The 27,874-nt window shown below is 41.0% G+C and overlaps 1 protein-coding gene across 1 annotated transcript; it reads left to right on the top strand.

The window, feature by feature from the left end:
• MAP7D3 (MAP7 domain containing 3) lies at positions 1-27,756 on the top strand. Its single transcript, XM_009999687.1, has 21 exons — positions 1-41; positions 419-471; positions 1,379-1,480; positions 2,326-2,406; positions 3,817-3,980; positions 6,517-6,631; positions 7,563-7,595; positions 12,710-12,811; positions 15,125-15,223; positions 15,632-15,730; positions 16,804-16,929; positions 18,991-19,136; positions 19,494-19,624; positions 20,737-20,981; positions 22,453-22,588; positions 23,240-23,420; positions 24,526-24,630; positions 24,886-24,939; positions 25,699-25,792; positions 26,155-26,353; positions 27,447-27,756. The coding sequence occupies exons 1-21, from the start codon at positions 1-3 to the stop codon at positions 27,754-27,756; spliced, it is 2,616 nt and encodes an 871-aa protein (XP_009997989.1).
• Positions 27,757-27,874: the final 118 nt, after the last annotated feature.

The raw sequence follows: 27,874 nt of genomic DNA on the forward strand, positions 1-27,874 counted from the left end.
ATGGCAACAGCTGCGGGTGACAATTTAGAGTTGCTGAATAAGTATTGTAGTCAGCATTTATCACTGACATCACATGGGATTAAACACTTTGAGGTGATTGTTCTTGGGCACAGCCTTAGGGAGGGTTATTACCATGACACAACTAGTTGTCATGGCAATGCATGGAGAAGAGGGAGACTCTTCCTTCCTCCTTTGCATTCTGCACTGCTCTGTTAAGGGAAGCCTGAGATCCTTGGCAAAGCTGTTTTCTTGTTCTTAATGTAACACCAAGTTCTAGCATTTGTCCTACATGTTAGAGTTGAAACCACAGCACGTTATGTGTTATGTTTATGAATTGCCTTTTCTGTTTAAAAGAGGCATCAGCTTCTGCTTTCTAGAGTTGGTTGATTGTGTGGTGTGTTCTCTTGCTTCCCCCCAGAGTTGGGCTTTTCTGTGAGAACCAAGTTGATCTCCCAGTATCTGTCAGCCAAGGTGAGCACAAGGTGTCACTGCTGCAAGGACACTCCAGTTCAAAGCTGTGCAGGAAAATGGGGTGATGCTGTTTTACAGGTTGCCCTGCCCACTTTCCCTGGAGCCCTTCACACCCTAAAAAGTGATTAGTCCAAGGGAAAGTTGATACCAAAATAAAGAAAATCTGTGAAAAGTGATACAGTAAATTAGTCTCCTTGCTTCTTAATGGATTTCATTATTTAGTGACATTTCTATTGCTAGCATTTCAGTTCTGTATGATTGACTGGGATTGGAGCCCAGCAGGTCACTGTCCTCACCTTGGTGAAACTTGAGTAAGGTGAATGAGTCTCTGCACAAATGCTAAAATTACTGTTTTGGAGTCTAATTTATAATTAAAGTTTATTTTTGAAGATCCAGATTTCAAAATACACTGTAAGCATCCCTTAATGATTTACTTTATGCAGCTAATCCACTGGTTTCATGTAATGAAATAAAGAAAGGTCTCCATAAACCTGTCCCTGCTTGGGTTTCATCAGCATGTGATTCTCCCAGTGCTAATCAACTAACACATATATTTGTTCAGCCCACAGATACACCTGCTGTAGCAAGGAGTTTTTCTTATTAAGTGTAAATCAGACTTATAACTTTGCTAAATATTTGAAAAGTTTGATTTTATAAAAGATCTATAGCCCTTTGCTACACATGTTAAAATGTGAAGTTTTTAAGTTTTGTTTTTACAAAGAAAAGCTGTGCCAGGTCTGAAGTTTTTGGTAAGTTCTTCCTTCTTACAAGTTGAGCAGTTCCAAGTTAGTTATTTAATAAAAAGATCTGGGTCCTCAAATAGAATGTTATGTAATTTTTAAAGATATTTATTTAATGAGTTTTGGTTGTAGAGCTTTTCTTAATATGGAATTATTCTTTCTCACAGTTGCTGCAGCCCAAGCCATAGCAGAAGAAAGGAGGAGCCAAAGTGGCATTAGCCCTATTGCAGTCCAGACCTCAATAAATATAAAGACAGCAACTAAACCAGGTATAATTATTGGTCATTGTTCTTAATGAAGTATTGGCTTCACAAGGAAGTGTTAGTAGGTACTTAATAAAACATCTTTATAAATAAGCTTGGTGCTTTTTTTTCTTCAGGAGGCATCAGAGCATAAAGCACCTGGTACTTGCTTTGTACATTCATCGAAGGTCTGGTTTTAATAACAGACTTTTGCTCTTTACTCACAGAGTTCAGTTGGTGAAGTTCCCTACCATTTCAGTGGGGCATAAGAACAAAGATAAATTATTTTTTTTGTGCTCAAGTCAGGTTACCAGTTCACTTCTTGCTGAAATGGATATTTTTTATACCTGCAGAGACTTAGAGAGTCTTGGTTGTGCTTAGCCTGCAAACTAGCTGTCTTATAGGGCTTGGAATTTGTCATGGTGGGTGAACTGTCTGTTCTCAGATTGAGTTTCCCTAGGTTTCTGTGGTTCTTGATCACAGGAATTTGTATGTACAAGAATGTGGATCAGAGCTGAATTTGGAATAAAAGTATGTTCTCATACATGTGACTTTTGCTCAGGCCTTCTTTTGATTGGATGCATTGAGCCTTTTAATATTGGGTCTGCTTTTTGCTGCATCTATTAAAAATAGTGGATTGGTTGTTCTGAGGGAATGGAAAGGGAGAAAAGGGGGGTCTTCAGCTTCCTGTGAATTTTTCAGATGACATCTTTAATCACTGTCCAGGGTGTGCAGTGCTTTGGTGGTATGTATCTCTCAGGAAGCTTCATTGTCTTTTTGATAGTAAAGACTTTTGACTTTCTAATTTAAAATTGAATGTTCAAAATAACTGACTGTGTGACTGTGTGTCTTCAATTTTTCTTTTTTTGCAGTGATAGATGGTTCTACTCTAAGAACAGAAGAGAGACAAAGACTGGCCAGGGAGCGCAGAGAAGAGCGGGAAAAGCAACATGGTATTTTCTGTTTTAATTTAAAATATAATTTCTTAAAATGTTTAAGATAAAGGAATAGTGTACAACTTACTGTGTTACTCCTTATTCAGTCACTTTTTTCAGCTTTTTGGTGACAAGACAAGGTCTTCTCTTGGTCTTGCATCCATGACCATCTGTGGACCTGAATGGAGAAGTATTAGATATGAGAGGAAAACATTCCAGAGATTTTTAGCTTCTTGAAGCTGTATGGCACTTCTGGCCTTCCATTTCTTAGTGACCACCGAGCAAATTTAGCCATTTCCTATTGGAAGCTTGAACAAAAACACTGCTGAAAGTAAAACTTTTTGCTTAAAACTGCTTCGTATAGCCCTGGAGACAGGTTTGGGGGATGCTGATGCAGAGAAAACCAAAAAGGATTTAGGCAGTTGAACAGTTTGATTGCCTTGAACACTGCTTCCCTTGTTTCCTAGCACACTGAAATGACTCCTGCACTGAACTGGGTATCTTCATCTGAGCAAAGAATCTAAAACCTAGAGAAGAGTATAAAACATGCCCAGCTTTATGCTGCCTGGGATGTGGATCAGGGCATGTGTGTGCAGCAGGAGATGGAAGGGTCACAGTGGGCCCTGCAGGCCTGGCTGAGGGCCCCCCAGCTCCTGAGGAGTGCTGTTGTCTCTCTGGCCTGTTTGTTCATTTCTAAACATGAAAGACACAGCAACAGGAATTACTGTATTATCTTAGCATGGAGAGAGGTGGGACTAGTACACATATAAATTCAGAAGTATTTGGGGGACCTTATATGTAGGTCCTGCTGTGTATTGTTGATGTCATTATCTGCTCTCTCAGTTCATTTCATCTGTCTAGCTGTGGAAAATACTCCCACTGGGCATTCAATCACCAGCTTTTTGTCACAGGACTTGAAGCTTCCTGTTCAGCTGACCACAGCTCTTCCTAGGTAGAAACTGGAGAAGAGTGATATAGCTATTTTGAACTTGGATGCAGTAACTAGGGTTTTCCCATCTTGTCACTGTAAATCTTTTCATTATATCTTGTTCTAAAAAAAAGATAAAATCACAGCATAGCAAATTCTGCCTTTTTAAACTCAACTTGCTACTTTCTTATAAAGGCTTCACTGTTACCATGGCAAGAAAAGTATATGCTTAACATAGGGTGTATGCATATCCTAACATTCCTGTCTAGACAGTAAAGCCTAATGGCAGGAAAGGTTCTAATTCCAGCCTAACCTGGGGACAGAATTAAAGACTCCTGTGTCATCATGTGCAGTGTCACCCAGGTCTGCAAGCTTATCTTGCCGCATGTTTGAGCTCTAAGTGGTGATAATTTTGCCTGGTAGTCTCTTGCCTGTAAGTTGTGTTGCAATATCAATGAGTAGTTAAGCTGTATTTTAATTTTTTTCTTAAAAATTTACAGCTGCCAAAGAGACACAAATCCTCGAAAAGGAGAGAAAAGCAAAACTCCAGTATGAAAAACAGTTAGAAGAAAGGCAGAGAAAGCTAAAAGAACAGAAGCAGAGAGAGGAACAACGGAGGGCAGCAGTAGAAGAAAAGAGAAAACAAAAAATAGAGGAGGAAAAGGTACTGTGTGTTCTATAGTTTTTTTAAAACTCCTACTTTCTTTTTCTACATTACCATGCTCTGAAGTGGTGTGAAGTAGAAAATTATGGAAATGGTAAGTTTCTTAGAACATAAAAATATTCTCCATACCTGTACCTTGGGCTGTGTATATAGGCACATGTCCTCCTTCCTCATCCCAGGCCTAACTTCAGCTACTCCAAGGCACTCAGGACTTCAGGAGCTGTGCCTGCAGTGGTTTTTTTTCACAGGAGCAAAAACCTCACCCCATATTCTTGGATTTCGAGATTCCTTTCAGTGCACTTCTCCGGTTCTGTTTTTAACTCAGCATGGGTGACAGGTCTTAAATCTGTGTCTTGTTTGAGAGGCTGACATTCTTTCAGTTCCTCTGGATGACAGTTTGTGGCTCTCTGGTGAAGAGTTGATGATGTTGTCTGTGTACGTACCCTTTGCTGCTTTGATCTGCGTATGGACTGTTCCTACTTAACTCTCATCTGCCTTGGCTTTGACTGCACATGGACCAGCAGAGCAGTATTTGAGTTGCAAATTGATAGAAGCTGGAAGTAGAAATAAACACATCAAGTTATGCCATCCCTTTTGAGGAGCAGGTCAGCTAGTGCATGATAAATGTGATGCAAGTTCTGGAAGGGTCCATTCCTGGGAGTCAGCAGTAAAGCACACGTGCTTTCATGAACTGGTTGTAAGAACTTGCTTGTGGGTAGAGGATGAAGAGCCTGTGCTGTTCCTTTGGAGTCAGTCATTGTTCCATTGTTCTAGCAGTACATTTTTTTTTTACCCTTTTTGACTGGCAGTATTCTACTCTGGTGTGTGGTTTTCTGTAACCAGCTTCTGGGTGTGTTCAGATTGATATTCCATTTGAACTTCATGGAATAGTTGGCATTGCTGGAGAACAAGCAGAAATATTTGGGTGGGCCTTGACGGTAGTGCAGAATCATCTCTTTAAGCAAAAAGCATCCCTTGTGCTTCAGGAGCTGCCACCCCTAAGCCTACAGTCATTTTGAGGATGGTGGATGTGTTTTAAGTGGTCAGTGAGGTGACTAATCAAGGAAGACAAGGACTGGCTGATGTTTGATTGGTGTTAACCTTGTCTTTTACTTGGTCCATGGAAGAAGATGACCTTGTGCCTAGAGAGTTATACATGAAGAATTTGGCAGGTGTGAAAATAGTGTGCACTTGACCTGTAAACTTTGCTTTCAACCAGAAAGTGAGAACAGGTTTTGGCTTTGCTACTCTGGCATTAGAAAATAATAACTTTTAAAGAAGCTAATCTATCTTAGGGCAATATTTGCCATCTACAACTGTAAATTTAGTAGATAGAAGTGCATTAAAAAATACATAGTCTCCAACATTCATGTTTGATAATTCAGCCCAGTCTCGTAATCGTCTTCCATAGATAAGAGAAGAAACAGCAGCACAAGAAGAAATACTGTGGAAAAAGAAGTGGTTCCCTGCCTAAGAGAGTCTTGAGGACAAGTAGCCATGGCTAGGATTGAGATGCTTGTCTTCTCACAGTTACTCAGTTACTCTGTACAGCTGTGCTATGTTGATGTCTCAAGAACTGATTTTTGCTGTTTATAAAATGGAGCCAATGTCTTTAACTGTGACTTTGAAGAATTACTGCACTGCAGATACCTCCATGGAAATGTGATCTAGAGATTGCATCATGTCTGGGTACTTTGGCACCTTAGGTAAACTCTAGTTCAGGTTTCTTTAACAGGGGGAAAGCTAAGCTTTATCTTTCAAACAGAAACTCTTTAAATTTATCTTTTGCCAGGGAACAGAATCCTTCCTCCCTTTCCTGCAAGTTTACTTTGTCTGTTATTCACTGCAACCTTTTTAGTTTGTGTTGTGAAATGGTGTTGAAAGAAGGTAAGTCTTGTGTCCTCAAGAGAGAGAAAATTTGGGATTATGAGTCCCCTTGGCATCTTACTGCAGTGCATCAGCAGTAAATATCACTGCAGAAGATCACTTGGGATGTGACTATTCCAGAAGAGAAATCTTCTGCTGACACATGTATGGAAACATGGTTACAGTTCATCTTTATGTCTGTATTACTGCCAGGATCTGTTAGGACTTGGGTCAGTGTTTGAAGAGGAAAATACAAATAACGTTATACTTGGTATTTTATAATAGAGAATTTTTATCACCTTTTATAAATAACTTCAGAATATAAATAAAGGGTAAACAATTTTTTTTGCTTAGTTTGGGGGTCATTCCTATTTAGAAAATAAGTGGTGCTGTTTACTGAGTAGGAAATCTGTTTGGTGGCTATTTTAAGTAAAGAGTAGAATAGATTATCTGTGCTTTAGCTCATCTGATCATCTTTGTGGTGGTTTGAAACCATTAATTGCCCTTAACATTCTTTGCATCATAGTTTTTGTAACTAAGGCTTGTTATTAGGCAGTATAGCTAAAGGAGATTTGAAATCATACCAGGGGAAAAAAATACCTGTGTTTTGTCTTCTGGCACAGCAGTGCTCTGTAGTTGTGAGCTTCACAGAGGTGTTGTTTACTGGCAGGGGGGGGAGGGAGGCGTTCTGCACCGGACCCTGGAACGGAGCCAGCGGCTGGAAACACGGCAGAAGAGATGGTCATGGGGAGGGTCTGTAACTCCAGATTCAGAGAGCAAAACAGGTAAGAATCCCCTTTTCTAGCCTGGCTGAAGTCACATAATACCTGTGTGAACACAGGCAGGTGCAGCACTGTTCACAGGGACCTGGGCATCCTCTCCTGTCTTGGATCTCACAACTGAATCTGTGGGCAGCTCCTGGAGAAAGGATCATATCTGTACTTGCCCTGAAATGCTGCTCACACTTAGAGCTACACTTAGAGCTATTTTTGACTTTGGGAAGAGCTGGAGAGAAGCCACATGGGAAATACAACACCTGGCAGCTTTGCATTGCCAGCCCCCACGCATCAGATAAGGGGAATTGTAACATATGATGTTAAAATAATCCTGAGTCCCTCAGTATATGTAATGCTGTGCTGAGACTGGTGATAAACAGAACAACAACAAAAACCAGCTGTACTGTGATATTACATCTAAAATATTTTAAACACACCCTTAGAGTAACAGAATGCTAACTGCCTATTTGAAGGATCACCAGGTAAGGAGAGTCAGTGGGCAGTGTCCAAGCGTTCCTGAGAATAGGTTTTATTCTAAATTAGGTGATGCATTTTAACATTCTTTAATTTGAGCTCAGATTGTTTCCTGTTTCACACAATTAACTGTTTCTGTTTGTAAATGTTCTGAAATCAGCAAGCGAGGATTGCAGTTCCTTATTTCCACCAATAAGTAACTTTATGTAAGTTACTGTCCAGGAATAAAATAAAACAAAAAAATGCCTCAATTCAGCCTATCTTATGAATTGGTGGTATTCTACTGAGTATGTTTGTTAGTACAGTGTCAGCTGCAGTGTTGACTTCTAAGTGTTTATTTATAACATGCTCCATACTGCTTTGGTGTAAGTTACCCTTCTGATATCCAGCTTCCCCAGTTTTAGTTAACTTGCATTCTTTGCCATTTAACCTTGTGACTTAGCTTAAAAACCTTCTTCTCCTACAGAGCAACAGCCTGCAGATGAAGGTGGAACTGGTGGTATTGATTTCTAAACTGTTCTTTTTCTGTTGTGTTACACTCACTACTAACCTTTTAAACTTGAGTTCTTGTTTCTCTGAAACTAAGGAAAACCAGCTTCTTACAGATCTTTTCCTGGATTTTGGCCAGCTGTGCAACAAATGTGATCCCTAAGTAGAAAGCAGGCCCCTGTGTTTTTAACTATCCCTCCCAGCTAATTAAACTACAGCTTAAGTCATGGTATCCTGAGGGAATTTTCAGGGGAAGGATGTGTGTGCATTAGGGTTTTTAAAGAGGACTGGATACAGTATGGGGGAGGAGAAGAGACATTCTTAGTGGCATGGCTTTGAATATAAATTGCTGAAGTAGTCTAAGCTTTTTTATTATTATTATTCTTTAAGGGCAATTTTGAACCCTTTCATTGTTACCTGATTTGCACAAAGTACATGGTAGGGCTTGAATTGTTTTCTTGTGGCTTTGGTTTTTACCACCAGTTAAAGTAGCATTTGCAAAATCAAATGATATTTTGCTGAAACTCTGTGCAAGGGAATGGGCCCTTTGTGCAGTTTGATACTTTTGCCATGAAGGGTTTAGCAGAATCATATTTGTCCAATTACCTAAACAGGAATCTATATAATAAATGTATTTTAATTGAATTTCTGGCACTTTCCAGGGTACAGACCCAGTCATAGAAATTTGGATCATTGATATATTGTCCAGGCTGTGATTAATAAGCAAAATGGTTTCTTGTAGCTAGTTCAAGATGATTGCTATCAGCTGAGGCCCAGCTCAATCTGAGCTGTGCAAATCTGTGCATGCTCCCAGCATTGCTAATGCAGTGCAGCTGCCTCCTGATGCTGACAGCATGAGACTTGAACTTGCAATGAAAGTCTGACCCAGTATGATTGAACTACTGTGGCTTATTCTGGCATGTGTATTTTATTTAACTTTTCCCTTTCTCTGCACAGCCTGAATCCCTTATTTTCTCCAAAATGAGTCAGTTTTACTGGATTGGTTTACCTGTTTAACATGTGTTTTTGGATACATATATAAATCCAATTACTGGATTCCACATTACCAAATGTCATTTAACCTTGAAACTAGGAAATCACATTTGCGTTATATGGTTAGAAATGCACTATTTTTTTTCCTCTTCCATTCTTCCCTGGAGATGTTCAGGTTCAGGTTGGATGAGGTTTTGTGCAGCCTGGTCTAGTGGGAGGCTCATAGCAGGAAGGTTGGAACCTGATGATCTTTAAGATCCCTTCCAACCTTCACCATTCTATGATGTTCTACCTTATCTCATTTTAAAGCTGAACTTCATAATGAACATAAAATCATGTTCTTTGCTCTTTCCTAATTTATGTGAGGAAATTAGTCCTGTCTGTACTTTTGATCATGGAGGAAGAACTTCAGTGCTGCTGAAGCACATTAAAAATAAAGTGCCTTCCAACAAACATGCTCTTGATGTAAAAATAGATGCTTAAGCTGTACCTTGTGCATCATAAAGTAAGAGGATGAGGAGCAGATAACTTCAATTTGGATAACTTAGAACAAATTTTTTACAAATTGCCTATGGAGATAAACAGATAATGCAGTGACTAAGACACTTGTGCAACCCCACTGTTTGAAATTTGTGTTTGATTTGATGTTGAGAATTTAAACATAAAACTGTCTTACCTGTGGTGGACTGTGTGGAATCATGATTGGATTTATGCTGCTCACATTTATTTCCATTTCAGGATCATTCTTAGCTTTTTGTCTTTCTGGGAGCTCCTCACTTGTTATTTAAAATCCACTCAAACCATGTGGGGTGCCTAAGTCCAGCTGGCTTTCTAAATAAATCCGTATTTAGTTCCTCTCATCCTGTGTAACTGCTGGAAAGACAGCAATTAACTTCTTTTTTTACTCTGCAAGATGACACCGTATGAACTCTACCACATTATATCATTGTGGCTGAGTAGCCCATCTAGTCTTTAACATCACACCTAGAGCAAGTTTCAGTACAAGATTATTTTTCCACCATCAGTTTCTGTGGCAGATTTGGGATGAAAGGCTCCATTTCTTAAAATGAAAACCATTGGGGGAACTGATTTCAAATATTCTTTACATTATTTTGGGACCAAAGGCTTTCTTGTTCATTGTATTGCTGTGCAAAAAAGCATAGATGTGTTCTACAAAAACACCCAGACATGTTCTTCATGTCAACAGTAAGAAACCTTGGCTGGCAAAGCAGCATTTGTGGGTGACAGGGGTAGGGTGCTCTGGAGATTAAACCCCATATAATGGAACATTTCACAACCATCAGCCCTTCTACATAGTAATGTACAGAACAGGATCCATGGAGACTGCACCAAGTATCCTGCTGATGGCCTGAATTGTAAAAACTGATGAAAGGCCCAGGGTCAAGTGCTGCATTACTGACATTGCTCTAAGTGCTGGAACATGCAGGGTGTGGGTCTGCCAAGAGTCATGGCAAGGCTGGGTAATAAAGCATCCTTGATGACAGTGTCCTTGTAGATGAGAGAGGTTCAGTGGTGACTGCTAAGCAAAACTAGACATTCAGGTGCATCTGTAGTGGGGCCTGACTGTTAGGATAGAAACTGGGCTGCCAGAGTCTATCCTGTCTAAATAAAGAGCTTCCTTGTCCTAGTAGAAATTAGGAAGGAAGTGAGAGAGGGATTATTTTATTCAGCCTACTTTTATCCAACCTCAGATAGGCAGTGCTGCAGCACCCTCTCTCAGTGAAACTTGGTGAGAAGCTAGGACTGAGAGCTGTTCTCTCCCAGTGATTTTCTCAAGGTGCTGTTTCCCAGTTCCTAACACAATTGCAAGCCTTGCTGCATGGCAGTCATGTGCTTCCTTTGGCTTTGCTGCTACAGTTTGCTCTCCCCCTTCCATTAGAAAAGTACAGATGTTTGGTATCATATGGGGTTTCTGCTGTATTCTTCTTCCATTTCAAATCCCTTGATGTAAGTATTCTAAATTTCCCCCCCAAAATAAAAAAGATACTTGAGGTATTTTTTCAAAAGATATTTTCTAAATACCTAAATAACCAGACTAACTTACTCAGGAATATCCTGAAAGCTTTTTTCCTAGTGAAATATCCAGAGCTTTAAAGTTTGCAGAAGCTGTCCTGTGGGTGAGGTAGGGAAAAAGTTGAGGCCATCTGATCATATATTTTCAAATAAGCATTAAATTCTTAAGATCTTAGGCAAGTCATGGCAAATGACATTTTCTGGAAAAAGAAAACTCCTACATCTGTAGGAATGCCCTTTACCAGTTGGATTTTTTCTGTCAAGGCATCAGTTGAGATGTTAGCTCATGCCTTCATCACTGCTCTCTGTTCCCCAGAGAAACAGACACCGAAGGTAGATGTTGGTTTTTTTGCCTGAACAGGCATGTTTAGCCTGTACTTCTTTCTCTTGAGTCTTCCGGTAGACATTTCATTCCTTGTCTCTTCACTGAACCTCTCCAGAACTTGGAAACTTGCTGGAAAATAATTGCTTTGCTCAGTGTAATTTTTCTCAAGGCAAGATTTAATTGTTTGCCTTCTGGGCCTCAATACGTGATGGAAATCTCAAATTTCATGCAAGTGCTTAAGTCCTAATTTGAACCCAGAGAAATTTTAATTGAAGCATCTGCACAGTATAAGGAGGCTTTGGCCTCACTCGAGCTGTCAGGAGCCAGGCTTCCTTCTGAGGAGCAGACACTAGAGGGTAGCCTTGGCCTTTGAAAACACCCAAATAGATGAGTTGTGAGTTTCCTGATTTTCATATAAAGCCTCTCAAGGCTGTTTCGGTTGTCACAGTACTCATCATTCATGAAATGCCTCCTTTTTGGTTATGTTGGGCAAGTGTAATTGCTAAGCTCAGCTCCTCACTTCTTAACTAGATTGAGTAGATTCCCCTCTCTCCCTCTTACCCCATGGGGACTTGGTTCTTGCTCAGTGTGACAAGAACTTGTCACTTTGGTAGTTTCGGCTCCAAAATCTGTTTTTCACTTGCCATGGTTTTGCAGGAGGCCCCTAGCTGAGGAAGCCTGGGTTGGGGACCCATGGCAAAGCTATAATGCAGAGGCAGGGCTGTCCATAGGGAATCTTCATCTCCTGGCTTTTGCTATAAGGAGCTGCTCTATAGAATGCTGGCCAAATGGAAAAGATGCTGCCTCTGTGGTGAGTTGTGCTTTTTTTTTATTTGGTGCTTCTGCACTAATGAGTTCACATTAATCATCTTTGCTGTCCAGTGTGCCAGCAAAATGGATTATTTGCATTTGATGTATGGAATTTCTTGTGTTTGTTGTACTTGTCCACACTACTTTGTGTGCATTACTGTTTTCTGCTTACTGACTTCCCATAGCAACAGGTCCATGCTTTCTCAAGGCTTCCACACTCTGGAGTAGTATTCATCCTGAAAGCACACTATTTGTAATTAAAGTGGGTATTTCTCTATTAAACTTAAAATTTTGCCATGTGAGATGTGATTTTTGTGTGTGTGTGTGTACATGTGTCTGTGTGTATACACATAGAAAAAAATAATGCCTCTCATGGCAATTATTTTTCAAAAGAATTGCAAAATTGATAGGAAACATGCTTTTAGAGAAACACTGGAAATTTCTAAAGTAGTTACAGCAACCTTTGAGGAGCAATCAGAAATTAGGAATGCTTTCTGGATTTTCCTTAGAACTTGCTTTTATCCCTTTCAAAAGCATTTTGTTTTGTTTTTGTTAGCTAATGATTGAAAAGTTCTTTTGACCACACCTGTGTGGAAGGAACAAAGAAAGGAATTACTGTTTTTCAGGTTTTGTTGTTACTATCTCTGTCTTACCTGTCTGGTAACAACACACAACCTCAGTAGCAAGTCTTTCCTTGCTTGGAGCACAAGGTTTAAAAATCACTAGTTTGCATACATATGCATAAAATCTTGGCATGACTCCTCTGAATTAAATGCCTTTTCTGTGCTAATTGTACCAAGTCAGTTCAAAGGGAAAAAAGTAAATAAATTCCTGTTTCTCATGAAGCAAAACTGGAAATAGCTTTCAGGATGTGATACTTCCAGAGTCATCTCACAGCAACATGTTAAAGGTTCATCCTCAGGTCTGAAGATGAGTTCTAAATTAAGTGCTTCTCCACACAGCCAGCAAGCAGCCCCCCTCCCCAGCCAACCTCAGACAGGCAGAAGCTGCCATGAGCAAACGTCTCTCATCATCTGCTGCACTTCTAAATGCTTCTGACCGAAGTAAGTGTGCCTGGTGGCAGCGGGTGTGCTGCTTCCCTGCTGTCTGGGGAGGAGCCAGGAGGTGGAACCACCCTCCTCCTCCTCCTCCCTTGCTGTGGAACTCACCTCATGCTTTGATCTCAAATGCATTTCATGCAGTTTGTTAATCCAGCTTGAGCCTTCAGGGCTTTGGCCCAGGTGATGTGATCTCTGTTAGAGGAGAAGAGTGACGGTAAAAATGGCTGGTTTTCTACTTTCTTACTTCTGTAATTGTTTTACTAAAAACTCGAATCTTGGTGAGTGATTGAATCACAGATCATGTCACATCTGTGCGGGTTTGCATGCCTTTAAATCACACCCTCAAATTCCAGCACAGTAGAAATAGCACAAAAAGAAAGTTTGCCTGATTATGTTGGTCAGCTTCAGTCATTGGATTGCCTGAGGGAGAGAAAAAATCAACTTAGTTTTGACATCCTTCTGTTGTGCCAGTCCTGGATTCTATAGACACACATTTATTAATATTGGAATTCTGCTTTAAGCAGAGAAGAATGCATGAAAAACCTTGACACTTGTAGGAGTTTTTTGGGTGGGAGGGGATATTTTGTTTTGACCTGGAGCTCTAGCATGATCACAGCCTACATGTGCAGCTCTGACACAGTTTCCTAGCCTAATAAATAAGTGTAACCTTGATACTGATACTCAAAGTATGCATTTCCTAAACTGTTAGTGCATACCACTGCTTGCAAGCTTTCTGGGTTACTTACTGTGCCAATGACTACCAAGGAATAGGTAAGGCCTGGAAGCCAGCTTTTTTTTTTTTTTTTTATCATACACCAATTTCTGTGGCTTCCAGTCTCATTTTGAATTGCAGCTTCGGGGTGGATGAAGCTCCTGACTGCCCCATGTCATGTTTAAAATGTGCACCATGCCACTGGTCTGAACAGGGATGTAGAGACTGAGATACCTCCCTGGTTTTCCCACTCTCTGGTAAACCTGCACATCCGAGTCTCCCCTCTGCCCCATCTCGATATATTCTGTACATGATGACAGTTTGCCTACTACAAATAGCAAAAAAACAAATTATGAAACTCAAGGAATTGTTCTAATTCTCTGCTTCAGAATAGTAAAAACAATTTGTGTGGGCAGCCTCGTTTAGTCTGGGATTTCCTGGTGAGGAGTCTTCCCAGTGTTTTGTGGCATGCTGCCTGTATCCTAAAAGTGTGGGGTTTTTTTTCCCAAAATGATGAAAAGCATTAATAATAAGCTAAGAATTGTTTAATACAAAACCAAGTTCAACTTGGGCCTGTGCTGCAGTGCTCTGTCAGTCTGCAGCCTTTGATCAGAGGAGCTTTGCTAGAAGAATCTCCAAGGTGGACACATCTAATGCTGATTCTGCTGGTTCATGTTGGAAGGCAAAGAGCTTGTAGTCATATACTGTGTGCCTTTTAGGGAACCAGTGAATAGATCTACCCTGGCAGAGCTGCAGGGGCTCTGAGTCACTGGAGGCTGCTTGTGATTTAAAATGATATTTATATATAAACGTGTCTGCAGGGTTCAGCTCTGGCAGTGAGTCAGAAACAGGCCTGTAAAGCACAAATTAAGCTGCTAACAAAGGAAGTCACTAGTGATCAACTAACTGGGATTGCTTTCAAACTTACTGGCATACCTTGAAATCCTTTGTGAATCCTTATTGTCTTTGGAGGAAAAATTCTTGGTGGCCTTGAAAATTGGGACAGGACTCCCAGCTGATCCATGTGGTCAGGATGCAGAGGTCAACTAAGTGCCTGGCTTAGATCACTGCAGCAGGTTAAAGAGTGATTCTGTGCTCTTCACCTGGCACCCCAGAAGAAATGGCTGTTTGGTAAAAGATGGCTTGGTTCAGAGGACAGAAAATGCAGTCACAGAATTAACCAGATTGCTTCTGCTGTGTGTATGTGTGCCTGGGAAGGTGGAGGAGCAGGATGTGGAAATGAGAGGGAGATGCTTGTCTCTGGATCAGTGGAGTATTAGATCAGCTGTGTTCTGTGTCAGTTCTGAGTTCACTCTGACAGATATAGAACATGAGCAATGGCCTTGCAAAATTATGGATTATGGCCTCACTAGGTCAAACAAGTCTGTCAAAACTGGCATCCTGCTGCTATCATCAGTAACATGCAGGAATGTAAGAAATAATGCTTCATACAGAGTAATTCTCCCCTGATCCAGTTTTCCTGCTTCTGAAGGCTTCATATAAAGTGACTTAATTACTCTTTCATATGTTAGGGAAGTGGGGCAGGTGTTGGAGGGGACTTCTGGGCTTTTCCACATCATTAATCCGTGCGCTTTCACTTCCAGGTACCACAAAGAGAAGTGCCTCATTAAACAGGCTGAATAACAAAGTTCCTCCACATTCCCAGCAGTCAGGACTCAAAGGTTCGCAGGCGGAACAGAAAGGTGCTAGAAACCAGTTGGTTTGAGAAGTGGGAGGCAGTAAATGGGGTATTTGAAGTTGACTTTAAGCCATGTCCCAGTTCCATTGTAAATGCTTTTACTCAGGCTTCCCCTGCTGTGCATGTGGTCTGTGCACTATGACATAAATATCATTATTCATAAATATCATTACCCAGGTATTGGGTAACTGTGTCACAAACCAACCTTATTCCTCTGAAAAGTGGAAGGGGGGGGGAAGAGTAGACAAATTGTAGCCAAACCATTTCTCTCAATGAGAAAACAGTGCTTCATAATGATAGATTGCTGTTTTAAGCTGATTTTGTGGCAAATCAAAGCATGGGAATGGCAGTTTAGAAACTTACACATATAAATACTTTGTTAAAAATAATCTTCCTTACGCTTGGTCTCTAGGAGGAACAGAAAAGAAGAGGAGCACATCTTTGAGTAGAATGAGTAGTAAACCCCAGTCCTCTCCAGAACTAGAAAAAGTGAAAAAGGAAGAAAAAACAGGTGGTTGTTTCATAAAGCTGAATATTTCTTTTTAAAGCCACTTAGAGTAAAGTTTGTATAGGCTTCCTTTCACTAGTTTCCTTGGTTCTTAAATTTTTAGGACTTTTTAATGACTTTTTAGTTATCCAGTGGTAAAGATAAAACTGTAAATGGTAAAGATTAAATTTCTGCCTTTGGACAAAAATCAAATGATGTAAGAAGGACTTTGACTTTGTTAAATAGCACTGTAAGTAGATATCAAAATGTCTCTCAGCTGAAGAGAGAGACTTACTTGAAAGCTGGTAGGTTTAAATGTAAGATAGAGTAAGAATGTCACTGATATGTTCACTTTTTAGTTAAAGTTTACCTTTGCTTTTTAAGCTCTCTTTCGTTATTCAGTTCAAAAGCAACTTCTCTGTTCCTGCTGCTCACCTAAACTTTGTGCATGCAACTGAAGGAGGAAACCTGTTCTCACCTCAGCCTCTTTGGGTCTGTGTATTCCCCACTAAGTTACAAACACCTCTTTTCTAGGAGCTCTTCCTAAAGCTGAAGACTAGCAACTTTTCTCACACGTTTTTCCCTTCGAGTTAACAGTTCTCAAACTTCCCTTTTTAGCAGCTATTGCCAGCAGGTGAAATGATACTGTGCACCAGAATCTTTCCTGGATGGGAGGGTGATGGATGCTGTCCATGTGAATTTGTGTGTGCAACTGATGCCTGACACAAACTGTTTGCTTTGACTTCCAAGTCCTGTGTCCACTGTATCCAAAACAGCCTTTCCTGCAGTTTACAGAATGCTGCTCTGAAGAGCTGGGCCAAAACCTTTTCCTGCTGTGACTAACTCCAGCACCCATCTCTGCTGTGTGCATTAGAATTGTTAGCATTAAGCCAAGGACAACAGATGCAACATGAGAGGTGGCCATCGTTAACTCTTCTGCTCTACTTTGGATTTCCCCCTCCATGACTTCTGTGTTTTTCCTCCCCAACGGTGACGATTCCCAACAATGCTCGCAAACTGCCTTTGCTTTGTACTGCTTGTCTTTTTCATGGTGTGTTTTCATCTTGGATCCTTTTTGGTTTGTTCCCATCATTTAGCTCGTCGCCCCCAGCTCAGTCCCCTGGACAGTAGCATCATCAGCCGCCTCCTGGCCCCCACACAGGCCTCCTTAGCTAGGAGTAAAAGTGCTGCTGCATTGTCGGCTGATGGACAAGATCCCTCAGGTAACAGGAGGGCAGTAAACCTGGAAGGTTTATGCAGTTGCTCTTCAAGCAGTAACTTATGTGATAGTTTCTAACTGTGCTACACTTAACTGTGAATCAGTTAATATATGGTTACGTATAATATTAGTTACCCTGTTCTTTCTTTGGTCAGTAATAACCGATTTATATGCTGTGTTGCATGATTACTTGACAAACCATAGAATAATGCTGGCCATAGAATAAACTCCTGTGCCAGTTACTTGCTCTGCAGAGAACCAGATGCTGGTGTTAGTTTTGGGGTTTGTTTGTGTTTTTGTTCTAACTGGCAGAGACCTGCATTTGGGTGTATCCTCAGATTAAGCTGAGACACACTGGTCAGAGAACAGTGTTAGGAAATGAAAGAGAAAAACCCTAAACAAGTATCATTTCAAAGGAGGCTGAAAAGAATTAAGTGCAAGCCCTAAATTTATATAGGGGAAAGAACGTGGCAAAAGTGTCAACTTCACATGAAGTGCAGGGAGCCCTGAGCTGGCTTCACTCAGATGGTAGAAGCAGAGGCATACTAGGAGGAGGAGATAATGTAGAGAAACCCTGGCTGGCTCAGGCAATCTCACATTGATCCACACTGAGCTGATAGACTCACACTGTGGCTCCACTGAGTTCCACTGCAGAGATCTCTGCATCGTGGGCGAACCTTGGGGGCAGCCCACAAGTCTGGTAATTGTTACTGGTTATAAGAATGCCCCAGTAAATGCATCTCTGGAACCAATGGGGAGTCCTTCTTCTCTCATACCTTACAACTTGCATTCCTAGTTGTGCTCCTTTCCTCCTAAGTATGTTCTTCCATCTTTGTTTTTTTATCTTATGCCACTTGACTTGGTCCTTGTTGGTGATGGTGACATTTCTGCACTGCTCCCCTTGTGTAATAATCAGTTTTTACATTTTTGGTTTGTAGTCAGTGGTCATATTTTTGCATACCCATCCATGTGCCACTTTTTATTTTACCATGAATATTTCTGTTCATGTCATGTGGGGAAATACCATCTTTTTCACTGTTACTGACAGCATGTGACTTATTCACTGTTGCTGAACTGAAGAGAACTTTTACATTTTTTATATCATTTTACTTAAAGGTGCTTTCTTCATTTCAGTGGAAATGTACCTTTGCTTTAGCACAAACTGTGCAGAAACAGAATGCAGTTCTCCTTGCACAAATGCTGTAAATATAAAAATAAAATGTATTTTCCATAAAGTTAGAAAATTAAGTGCTGGCATCTGTCACAATTTATCCAGACTAGAGAAATCCAGTATGTAGTTTTAGAAGTAGGTATTTACATCTATTTATGCTTATCCATCTATGATTATGTTAGTGAAAAAAAGAGGATACAATTTCTTTCAATATCCTGTGTGTGAAGACACTGACACTTCAGGTAGGAAGGGTATTTTAGTTTAACAGCTGAATTTTTTGTCTTGAATGTTTTTTTTTACACCATCTGTTTTGGTTTGTTAATGTGGACAAAGGACACAGACATAATAGTAATAAAGGGGTAGAGAGGGAAAGTAGAATAAAATATTGCTGCACTAATGCTTAGTTCACAAGAGCAGTATGTAAAGTAAGGCTCAGATTTCTAATATAATATAATATAATGCTCTTTGAAAAGAAGGATGATTCTCTCCTTGAGCAGGGGGAGTCATGCTTGAAATCTGAATCTGTTGCAGAGAACTTGAAAGATATTGAGCCATTAAAAATGAAGTATTTGTGACCAGATGCAGCTTGACTAGAACTGAAGTAACACTGGTGTGTTGCAAATCTAGATGTTTGGAAAAGCATTTTATTTTTATCTACTCCAGAATGCTGCTTTCAAAATGGTATCATTCCTGGTGCTGTTGCTTCCAAAGTACTAATCGTGTGGTGGTGTCTGTGTCCGTGGCCCATTGCAATGTGCACTCCCTGTGGTGCTTCTCTGTACGGTTTCTAACACACACCATCTTTTCTTTCTCTCTTTTCTCCCCCTTTTTCTCCTGTTCTTATGCTGTGCACTTGGTTCTCGTTTTGTCTTGTCAAATTCCTAACCTTTATAGAATCTCACCTCTGTCCTCGTTCAGCTTCAGCCAGTTCCATCACTTCCCCAGCCCCAGCTCCCAAGGTGCCCGTGCGCAGTCGTAGCATCGACAGATTGAAGTCCTCTCTGTCTTCATCTGATGCAAGTTCACCAGATTCAACCCAGGTTTGTTGAAGATCCACAGCAATTAGGTTTGTATTAATTAGGGGGGGAAGGGAGGTTGGATCAGCTCAGGACGGGATCCTGTTTCAACTTGCTTAGTGAACTGTTAGTGTTTGCTTTGAAAACACAGCACTGAAATCAAATGTTGTCCTCCTTGCTCTATCTGGTGTGTGAAAGGCAAGTTGTGTGCTGCTTATGGCTCCCAGAGTTTAAGCTACGTACTGACTGGGTCTGTGTTTTGGAACATAAAGGAAATGTAAAGCACATCTTGTTGAGAAGTTTTGTGTTTGCTGTGGTAGCAGCTCCTCTGTAAGGTATTCTAGAGAGTGAGCATTATTTTGTTTTTATTCATCTTCTTAGAAATCAGAAACAGAAAAGCCATCACCAGGCTCTGGTTTAAGACGCCCTCCCTCTCCATCTGTGTCTGCCCAGAGAAGATCCCCTTCTCCTGCTCACCTGGGGAAAGGTCCTCCCTCACCTTCTGCAGTCAGGTGCGTGGCCAGGTAAAATACCTCCTAGTCAGAAGACACTGGAGGCTGCTTCCTGCCTCAGCAGCTGTGCTGTTACCATTTGGGAGACCTACTCTGCCATGTTCATACACTTCATTTTTGAGCTAGTTTCTCTTTTCCATAGTAGGGATGCAGCCCTCACCTGAACCTTCATCTCTTTTGTGCAGACAAAATACACCCTGGGTTTCTGTACAGTCTGTGCACTGAAACCAGCAGGGACCACGGAATTGTCTCAATAAGTTGATCTGCCTGTATTTTTGTAGGAAGCTTCTTGGATTGAAATCACAGGGTTTATCCTTGATGTGGAGTAAATGGAGGTATGGGCTAGCAGACCTGTTTTGATGGTAGCCCATAAGTAGCATGTCTAGGTGCCTCAGGGTGTTTTGGAATCCCATGTGTCCTAAAGCAGGGTCCATTTACCTGGTGTACAATAATCCGATCTACACATAGACTAGAGGTATTTCTTTATTCCAGTTCTGTGCAGAAAGGGGTGCTAGGTGATAAATCCACAAAGCTAGCACAGCTCCAGCCACAAGCTCTGGCATACTTATCCTGCTTAGCAAGCATCAAGATCCACCACTTACTGGTTAGCATCTTACCACTACTAGTCTCACTGGTTAATTTTACTCCCCACTTGTGTTTAAAGGCAAGTGGCCTTTTCAGTCTTGGCACTTGTTCAGTGAGGGGTTGTCTTCTTTGGGGAGTGGGCACTTCTTGGGTTGGAGGTCTCGACCTCCCCCTGCCCTCCTTACTTTCTGTTCAGTTCTGCTGACCTCCTGCCTTGGGGTACAGTGTTTCCTTTGTTACCTCTCAAGATTCCTCTTCAGGAGATGAATGGTTATTAAGGTATGCAAGTGAGATCCCTCTTAGCTCAGTTCTTGTTACTCCTGTAGCTCTTCAAGGCTGTTCCACAAAGCTTCCCTTTGTCGTCAGCTGTACTGGAGTTTTCTGAGGAAGGCACCAGTAGTTTGTGTGTGCATTTATTTTTAAAAGCAAGATACATAATGTAAATGTAACAAAATCAGGCTGCTGTCCTGAGCTGTGTGTTTGAGGTTTTCAGAGTTATCCCTAAAAAACACTTTTCATTTCAACAGGCAAAAGACTCGTCCACCTTCACCCAGCATGTCAAAACAAAGGCCACCATCTCCTTCTCCAGTCTCTAAACCAGCACCCATCCAGCGCCCACCTCTCACCCCAGGGGTTATGAACATTACCAAAAAGAAAAGTGAAGCAGAGAGCAAACCAAAGGAGAAGGGCACAGAAGGACCAGGACAAGAACAAGGTGCTTCAACAGCCTTGGACAGGGACACAGTAGCAGCTGGCACAAAGACCAAAGAAGGTGAGTGTTTCACAGGGACTGTGGCACTCTGAAGACATCTCCAGTGTGTGCTAGGACTGGTGAAATTGCTTGGGAGTCACACCATTGGAGGATAGGACTTTTTAAGGTGGAGGCTGTTCATTTTCTATTATTTATACACTAATTTTATGTAGTAGGACTTTTGGAGATGGATTTTAGTGCACTAGCCAGTTTATTTGATTTGGAGATTTAAATCCAGAGCTTTCAGTATTATTGTTTGTTCTATAATTTTAAGAAGAGCAAAAATTGTTTGCCTTTTGGACTTCAGACACACTGAGAGATCTACTAGGGGTGGTGGAGATGAAGGCACTATGGATGTAACCATATAGAAAACATCAGTAAAGCTTCAAAAGTGAAAATGCAATGGGAAGATCTTCCATAGACTTGAGATCTCCCACTCTCTCTGGTTTTCAGCCCCCTTCTGTTTCCATAGCTGTGGTGTTCTGCATGGTTATGACTAATTTTCTTCTATTATTTTCAATATTAATCATATTTCAAGCTATCATTATCATGCCATAGCCCTCAAACCTATAACCTATAACTGTTCTCTGAATATCAGTTCTTCAGCCACACTGAAGAATATATTTGTATATTCTTCATTATTTGTAGAGAGTGGGAATAACTGATAAAAATGAGTCTTTTCAATAAATATTAAAAGCAACTGGATGACAAGGATGGGGTTTTTCCTAATGCTAATTTATAATCTCTATAAGTAATTACAGATATGCACGTATATATAATGTATACGTGCATATCTGTATATGCATGTATAAATGTATAAAGTATATATAACTTTATATATACTTTATAATATCTGTGACCAGGTGGTCAGACCAGGCAGGACATGAAGAAAGAGAAACTGCAGAACTCTACAAATATCTACTGACCTGGTGGTTTGAGAGGTTTTGATCTCTGTGAAAACTGGAAATGGATTTGCTGCTAAAATGTGCAGAAACATGGTATTACTGAAGTAATTAGTGTGTGCCTTCAGGGCCAAACAAGATGGTGATTATTTGCACCCTAAGATGCTCTAAATTCAAAGGCATGAATATTAATGTTATGAAACAAGAGAAATTAGAAGAATTAATATTTCCTCTTTAGGGTGTGTTCAGTTTTATTAGAAGGAAGTATATTTCCTAAAGCAGTATTTGTGAGTTTTTTCTGGGTTTTTTTGAGTGTTTTTAAGTGTCATAGAACATGCCTTTTTAGAAATGTTTTTTAAGTACTGTGGTAATGGGAGAATGTCTTTATCATCTGGAATATGGTTGGAACAGTGTAGTTGAAATTAGTTGTTACTATTTCAGCGTCAGATACCATGGCTCTGCATCTCTTCAGGACTCCCCTTGGGCTCTTCTGGCCCTCTAGTTACAGGTTCTACTTGCTGAGTGAGAATGTCTATCTTAATTTTAGGTTACTGGGGCTTTTTAACAGCAGTTTCTTTTGACATTTGCAGAATCAGGTAGCAAAATGGTAGCAGGGACCACCACAGCTGAGGAAGCTGCTAAAATCTTGGCGGAGAAACGACGCCTGGCACGGGAGCAAAGAGAGCGTGAAGACCAGGAGAGAACTCAGAGGCAGGAAGAGGAAAGGTAGCAATTCAGGAGGAGGAAGGGATGCTTTCCGTGGTGGGCTGTGGGTGGAGTGAACACTAGCTGTGTTTGTTTCCTGCACATTATTTTAAGATTAAAGATAGCAGGGGTCCGGATGATCTGTAAGGTCCTCTGCCACCTAAGCCCTTCTGTGATTCTGTATAGTCTGCTGCAGGTGTTTGATCAGAATGACATCAGATCTTGTGTGCACATCTGCAGGGTTTGGCAGTGTACACCTCCAGTGTACCTGGAATTTGGACTGGAGAAGAAATATCTTTAGAAAACCCCAGTAGATTTGTTTCACAGTGAATGAAAGCTTCACTCATGTTGTGGAGGCAGGTAGTACTTATTAATTAGTTGTCACTGCATCCAGTTCTCAATCAAACATCCCATTATGGGAGCAACCTGCCTTGGCTTAATCAGCAAAGAACATTTATGTACTTGTAGCTGGTTTCTTCCAGGTCACTTCTGCTTTTTCATTCGATGGGTCTGGATGGTGACATTTGGAATTCCACTCCAGAAAGTATCTTTAGACAGTTATTCTGTGATTGGTTAACTTAGAACTTCCTTGCTTTCCTAGCCTTTCTCATGTGCATGCACACTTTTACACAAATAAATATCCAGCTGGTAATTGTATCTTGGAAACTGTAGAATCAGAGAAGAAGAAATGGCCAAGAGAGCAACTGAGGAAAAGGCACAACGAGAGGAGGAGCTCCAGAAGCAGGAGGAAGACAAGAGACTGGTTCATGAGGAGCAGCAAAGGCAAGCGGAGGAGGAGAGGATCCGCCGGGAGCAGGAAGAGCAGGAAAAGCTTGCAGAGCTTCAACACCAGGTCTGTTCTCTGTAAGCTCCACCTGTGCTCCTCACACAAGTTGCTGGCATGTTTGGGAGGGAGTTGTCTTCAATTTTCTTCCACAGAACGTTTTGACAAATCTGTCAGGAGAGTTCATCCTGTCTGAGATGGATTTGAGAGCGTCTTGAAGTCCTTTTCTTGCCTTAGTCTGTGTGATTTTTTTTCTCAGCATTTGATAAATTCAAGTGTGGGGCAGAAGCAGAATCTTTTTAGCCATCTGGGATGCTATTTTGCATGTGTAAAATACTGGTACTGAGCCCACTTGCCCAGCTTACTGCTGAGGATTATAAGGAGGTGATCTGTTCTGAAAGTCATCTGACTTGCTCTGCCTCCTTTAAAAGAAGGATTGGTAGTGATTCCAAGTCTGCTTTTCCAGTTCTAAATAATCTTCGACACCTAATATCTTTGTAGCTTTACAAAGACATCCTTCTAACTGAAGGGAACTGTTCTGCTGAAAGTGGACTTTAAATGAGATGAATTTTGAAAGTTAAAGCAGTTTTACAATCAACTTCTTTGTGTTTGAAGAGCTGTATCTCTTGGGCAGTACTGACATGTGTCTGAAGTTTTTTTTTAAAAGCTTATTTAGGTTTATAACAATTATTCAGAGTGTTAACTGTGCTTCTATCTTTTTTCCAGCCATACTGGAAAAGATTTTCCAATGTAGAAGGAACAGAAGATTCTTAGTACCAAGTGTCTTGGTAGTAATACCTGACTGCTAAGATTTTAAAGTTGATCTTCCCACATTTAGAATTTAATTGCTGTCTTGCTACTTTATAAATTACCCTTCCTAGGCAAATCTTCAACCTGAAGTCTAGTTTGAAACCTCAGTATCTCAACAAGATCCAGACCATTTGCACCATCATAATATAGCCAGGCACATCATTTTCAGATCAGTTTCTGAATGTCATAGGAATATGTATTTCATGTCAGTAGCTGGGTAACTGGCATTTAGCTGCAAAGAATGGTAATATTTAATAGTGACTGTCTGATGTTCCTGTAAATCTGCTGACCCAGAAGCTCTAACAGCTCTGCTTTTGACTCTTGGGAATGAGTTGTGCACTGGGTGCTCTTGTTTCGTTTTCAGAAAGAAGAAGCTGAAGCAAAAGCTCAAGAAGAGGCCGAGAGACAGAGGCTGGAAAGAGAGAGAATTATGCAGCAAAATATGCAGGAGAGGCTTGAAAGAAAAAAGGTGGGCTGTGTGGAGAGCAGAGAAGTTTCTCAGCCTGAATTACTGGTTGAGGTGTTAAACTGAACAGATAAATGGTCTCATAGTCATTTAAGTACTAGTGTGTTCTTTAAAAGAAAAGCTAGCTCTTGACTTGTGAACTTCAAAAATGGTGAAAAAAGTAGTGAATTTATGAAATAGGAGAATATAATTGATGACATTTTAAACCAGAATGCTGAGCTCTCTATGTCATTGCAAATATTTTCCCTGTTTTAACAGAGAATTGAAGAAATAATGAAAAGAACAAGGAGGTCAGATCAAAACGAATCTAAGGTAGTTGTCTGGATCTGTTTCATGCAGCACAGCCCCTTCCCAGAGAAGGCTTTGCCTTGTATCCTGTCTTTTTCTGTTGACCTTCCACAAACTGGTTTCCATGTGTACCAAGTTCTGGTGCACCAGGACAATTTTCAGTAGCTTCCCAATGCAAACGTTTTTCTGCTTCACTTGTCCTGGCCAAAAGTCTTTGCATTTTTGTTCAAAGCCCAGAGAAGCCATGTGAGTTGCCATGGTAAAAAAAACACTAATGGGTAATGAATTTTATTTTTTTTTAACTGTATGCATTCTGCTGGGGCTGTTTTTGACCCAGAAAACTGAACTCCTGGCTTCATCTCTTTGCTTAAAGCAAATCTTGAGTGCCCCTTGGGTTGCTACAGGAAATTGAGTGTATTTTTTGTTACTGTAGTGACCTGAGGTGTGTGATAAATGACACACATTAAGGAACAGTCATTCTCTGGATGCTCAGAGATCCAAGACTTCCATATAGCTGAAAACCAACAAATATATAGCACACACTGGCAAAAATGAGGGGGAAGGAATTCAGGAATAGTTTATAGGTAGGAGATAGTGGGTCCCACACATTCCTTCCCAGGCTGGGGCTCAGCAGAGGGTGACCTGATTGTCTGCTAGCTTCTGGGCTAGTGTGGCCTCACTGCTGGGCACAGGGTGGTCCTTCCTGCAGGGGAGCAGGGACTGAGCCATTCATGGAACATTCGATGGTGGGGAGTTCTGCTGAGTAATGCTCCTGCCTTTCAGTTGCAGAGTGAAGGGAAGTCTGTCCCTGAGGCTATGGAGGGAGAGGATATTGAAGAGGAGGAAGAGCTGGGTCTTGAGAAGGCTGAGCAACCAGGTAAGGAAACTTGATGAGTCAGGTCTAAGTTCCAGAAACTCCAGGGAGGTTCTCTGCTTGAACAGAGAGATCATTGCCTGTTCCCATAGTGCAGGAGACAGTCAAAATTACTAAATGCAAACATCATTTGAGAGTGAAATGCAGGCAACTTGTTTCCACTTTACAAGTGTATTTTTAAAGATGGAAAACAGGGTTCATGTTGTTACAGGCAGCTTGTCTATAGAGAAATTATTCTGTCAAAGCCAAATGCCTTTAGTTTTGGCTGGGAAATGTCATTTTGGCACTTGCATTTATTCATTTAGAACAGCACTTCTCTTTCTGAAGCTTTTTTTCTTTTTTCTTCCCCTCCCCCTCCCATTCAGGAAAGCTGAATGGCGTTGACTTACCCCAGGAAGTCAGGGAGGAGGCAGAGGGTTGTTCAGAGGCTGCTCATGGCTTGGTCTCTGTAGAACCTGAGGAACAAGATGTGTCAGAGCTGAAGGGCACCGAGGTCTTCATGAACGGAAGCAATTTGAAGAGTGACGAGGGGTCTCTGCTTGTTACTGAACTCAAGGATTCCAGGTGGGTCTGTGTAGGTGGCTGCTCTGCTGTCAGAGCACTTACCCATCACATGAGAACTCCTTCTCTGTGCTTCAATGAAATTAAGGGCTGTATGTAGCTCTGCACCACGTCTTGCATCCCCCTGGCTCTGTGGTGTTTTCTCTGCCTTGCTCCAGGCCTGTGGTGTGTCCATGCTGGCAGGTCAGGATAATTGATTGTTTAGGTGGCACCATGGCCAGAAGTGGGACACACAGCCAGTAGTGTTGCACTGTCACTCACAAACAACAGCATTGGCTTGAAATCTTTTCCCTGGAACTGTCTCTCAGTCCTTTTCATTAACAAAACATTAACCAAGCAGGAGGGGGACAACACTGTAAAGGAGGACTAGCCTAGAGAAAGCTCTGGAACAGTTTCAGTTATGCTAAAACACCAAGTACAACACAAAAACCTCTCTTAATAGCAATTTTTTTTTTTTCATATTTCCCATTTTATCTTTTTGGACATAAAGCATTTCCATCTACTACTGGAAAAATCTGTCCTCTAACGCCTCTTCTTTTTCATCTAAATGCTAATGATTTAGAAATGAAAATGTGAACTTTTTTTTTTTTTAAGTGATAATAAATTCATTTTATTCCTCCAGTGATGGAATGTAAAGATTTTTTCAGTATTTCCTTAAGAATGAATGGAAATTGATCACTGTGATTTGGGTTTAGAGTTTGAATCTGTTTTTAATACGACTTGTCTTGTCAGGCTTAGTTTTGTTTTAAAAGTCTTAACTGGAGAAAAGAGAGAGAATGCACACTGCTAAAATAGGGTTTGAGTGGTGCTGGGCTTTAAACTTCTTGCTTATATCAAGTTTCTGGAGCCAGAAAGCTCCAGCTCTCTACCTGAGAGCTCTTAGTAAGCAACAAGTGGCTGTATGTTGGTAAGTCATTCTTCCCCATCAGCTCCAGAGGGGAAATCCCATGTGGAAGCAAGAGAGAATTGTCTAGGAATGCCTTTGGGAATATTCAGCACCTTGCAAATTATGCAGCTGTTAATTGGCTCTCCTGTAATAAATCTAAAGGTTAAGCATCCAGAAATTGTAATACAAGTATCTGTTCTTTTTTTCTAGCCATCCTGCAAAGGAAATGGGTCTGGGTGACTCGGTGAAGTTGGGTATTAATCAAGCTGATCAGACAATTGGACTCACTCAGAATCTTAATGGAAAATCTGGTTCATGGACTCTGGAGGAGCTTCTTGATGTTGGAGTACATTCCAAGGCAACCAGACTGAGCCTGGACAGCATCTCGGCTCATCACTGTCATCAAAACTTGAATGATGCTGCTACGATACCTCCTAGTCCCCAGCTGGGTTTTGAGGAAGATGGTGCAGTGAATTCTTTGACCAAACCTATAGATGCTTCATCAGGTAATCCCAGCTGATTTCCCTCTCTGTCCCTGCCTCTGGCTATAGATCATTAACTTCCTCACATTTTACTCTCCTTGCCTTAACTTCAGCTTCTTATTCTCAAGGCACTTTTTCCCATGTGTAGACAAGAGG

This window comes from Chaetura pelagica, unplaced genomic scaffold (assembly GCF_000747805.2).
Source record: "Chaetura pelagica isolate M959 unplaced genomic scaffold, ChaPel_1.0 scaffold456, whole genome shotgun sequence".
In the NCBI taxonomy this organism is placed as follows: Eukaryota; Metazoa; Chordata; class Aves; order Apodiformes; family Apodidae; genus Chaetura; species Chaetura pelagica.

Coding starts and splice junctions, on each gene's coding strand:
- MAP7D3 (XM_009999687.1), top strand. CDS start 1: ATGGCAACAGCTGCGGGTGACAATTTAGAGTTGCTGAATAA. Junction 25,793..26,154: donor TGAGAAGGCTGAGCAACCAG/GTAAGGAAACTT, acceptor CCTCCCATTCAG/GAAAGCTGAATGGCGTTGAC. Junction 26,354..27,446: donor ACTGAACTCAAGGATTCCAG/GTGGGTCTGTGT, acceptor CTTTTTTTCTAG/CCATCCTGCAAAGGAAATGG.